This window comes from Aplysia californica, unplaced genomic scaffold (assembly GCF_000002075.1).
Source record: "Aplysia californica isolate F4 #8 unplaced genomic scaffold, AplCal3.0 scaffold00086, whole genome shotgun sequence".
In the NCBI taxonomy this organism is placed as follows: domain Eukaryota; kingdom Metazoa; phylum Mollusca; class Gastropoda; order Aplysiida; family Aplysiidae; genus Aplysia; species Aplysia californica.
The window spans coordinates 1,134,769-1,137,084 of record NW_004797356.1 but is presented as its reverse complement, the minus strand read 5'-3'; the positions used below and the strand labels follow the sequence as shown (position 1 = coordinate 1,137,084).

General features: G+C 39.2%; 1 protein-coding gene across 1 annotated transcript in view; it reads left to right on the top strand.

The window, feature by feature from the left end:
* Nucleotides 1-2,316, top strand: part of LOC101856168 (inositol 1,4,5-trisphosphate receptor type 1) — a gene marked incomplete in the record, with an annotated part of 208,126 nt that overhangs the window by 112,740 nt on the left and 93,070 nt on the right. Inside the window, 1 exon segment of the mRNA XM_035968813.1 lies at nucleotides 1,543-1,620. Within this exon segment, the coding sequence (XP_035824706.1) occupies nucleotides 1,543-1,620 (78 nt within the window).

Here is a 2,316-nt window from a genome sequence, read left to right as displayed (position 1 = left end):
GGGGGGGGTTTGGGGGTTTTTTGTTTTTGCTTTGTTTTTATTATTTTGGGGTGAAGGGTTAACAGCAATGGGGCAAACATGAGCACAAGAAATGAACATCGATTCTCCACCCGCCTTTGCTTTAAGAGTCATCTCGTGGAAAAGTGAATATCGAAGTGTAACATACTACCAATACTTATTCAGGTCATTCCAAGGATAGGCTTCTCGTCCGAACGTTTGGATGCTGGACTGAGGGGAACGATAGAGTTTTTTGTAAAGAACTAGAAAAATGTTGGCTCCTCTTCTAGTTCCATTCCACAACGTCTGCGTGATGGCTTAAGCTTGTTATACAACCGCGCCACAGTCTCCGTCAATCCTCTCACGGGGATTTCAAAATCTCCAGCTCTCGGAGTTTTTCCCCTCACTCCTCACTTTCTTTTTGCACTTACGAGTGCCTGTTCTTTCAAACTCTCCGGGGGTTTTTTCAACGTCCCTGGTCCCCTTATTACCATTTTAAATAGAACAATACATTTCGAACCCTACTAAGATGAATTAATTTCTTTAAAAACAACCGAACCTGAACGTACATTCTCAATCAAAACACTCCGCTACGCCTGATCGAAGGCAGACCTTATAATGTTTGAAAACTTCTGACAATAATTAAAGAATGACAGAAAACTGCGCTCTGGAGCAGAAAGCGCAGGAATCTGTGTCGACACTTTCTACGAAAGTCTAAGGCCGATTGTTTGAGAGCTGAAAACCTCCGTTGTAGCCAGTGCTCAATTTGCATGTCCATTGATCCTTGCAATTCCCGACAACTAAGAGTAGAGCTTTGATTCTACGTGTCAAAGTACATACAATGACGCTTTTAAATAGGTGAGCTGAATAACATTTTTACTGGATCTTTAAGAAAGCTTTGTTGTTGCAAAGCAAATGCTGGTGGGTTTTTTTTGTGAAACAGTTTTACTCGATACAAAACAATCCGTATATTATGTAACCACTATAGCTGGTGTTTGGGTTCGTTAGCTATTACTCTTGACAAAGTTTAACTAATCCATAAAATTCAGGTTTGGCCTTTCCAGACAAAACTTTTATCATTATCACCATTTTCTACTTCATCATCATCATCATCATCATCATCATCATCATCATCATCATCATCATCATCACCATCATCATCATCATCATCATCGTTGTCTTCCTAATCCACATCAACTTTAAAAAGGAGACGTTATATACGAAAAATGGATAATACGCATTATCATCAGCGACAGCAATAACAACAACAACAACAACAACAACAACAACAACAACAACAACAACAACAACAACAACAACAACAACAACAACATAAACTGCAACAGTACCAAAAACAAAAACAACAAATACAACAAAAGCCACAGCAAACAATAACACACAACTGTAACTCAAAAATCTGTACTGTCAGTCATCTAACTACAAATACACTGTGTCTATAAAGTATAGCAATATCGCTATAACTTGCCATGTCCACTCCATGGTATACGATAGAACACACTAACACATTATTTCTTTCCACCACAGGATGAGGACCCGAACTATGACGCGGACAAACACGATTTCCTCATCCACCAGCTGGATCTGTACAAGGCTCTTTGTTATGTAAGTCACTATTGCTGACAGAAAGGTCTTACTTTACTTTACTTTACTTTACTTTACGTTACTTTACGTTACTTTACTTTACTTTACTTTACGTTACTTTACGTTACTTTACGTTACTTTACGTTACTTTACGTTACTTTACTTTACTTTACGTTACGTTACTTTACTTTACTTTACTTTACTTTACTTTACGTTATTTTACTTTACTTTACTTTACTTTACTTTACTTTACTTTACTTTACTTTACTTTACTTTACTTTGCTTTACTTTGCTTTACTTCACTTTATCCGTCCTCTTGTACCTTTTGGGCGTCGAGGGGAGAAAAAGCTACCTGTCTCTAGCAAGTTTGATGACCTGGCTAGCTAAGATATTGAATGTTCTCAGGGTATCCTTCACACCCTGGATCCAGGTCTTTCTTGGTCTTCCTCTTGCTTTGTACCCTGATACTTTCCTGTAGTAGGCTTTACTGGCAAGCTGGTTTGGGGCCATACGTGCGAGAAAGAGACAATATCTGTAGTTTCTGGGACATTTTAAATGGCTGAAAGGCCTTGAACATCTAGATCTAGCTCTCACGGGCAAAACGAAGCAGGGGTAGACACAGAGCAAACTAACTGTTGTTGCGTTTTGCGTTTGTCTGTTATTTAATAGGGGTTTTTTGTGTTTAGTGAGGGGGGGGGGGGGGGGGGGGGGGGTTTG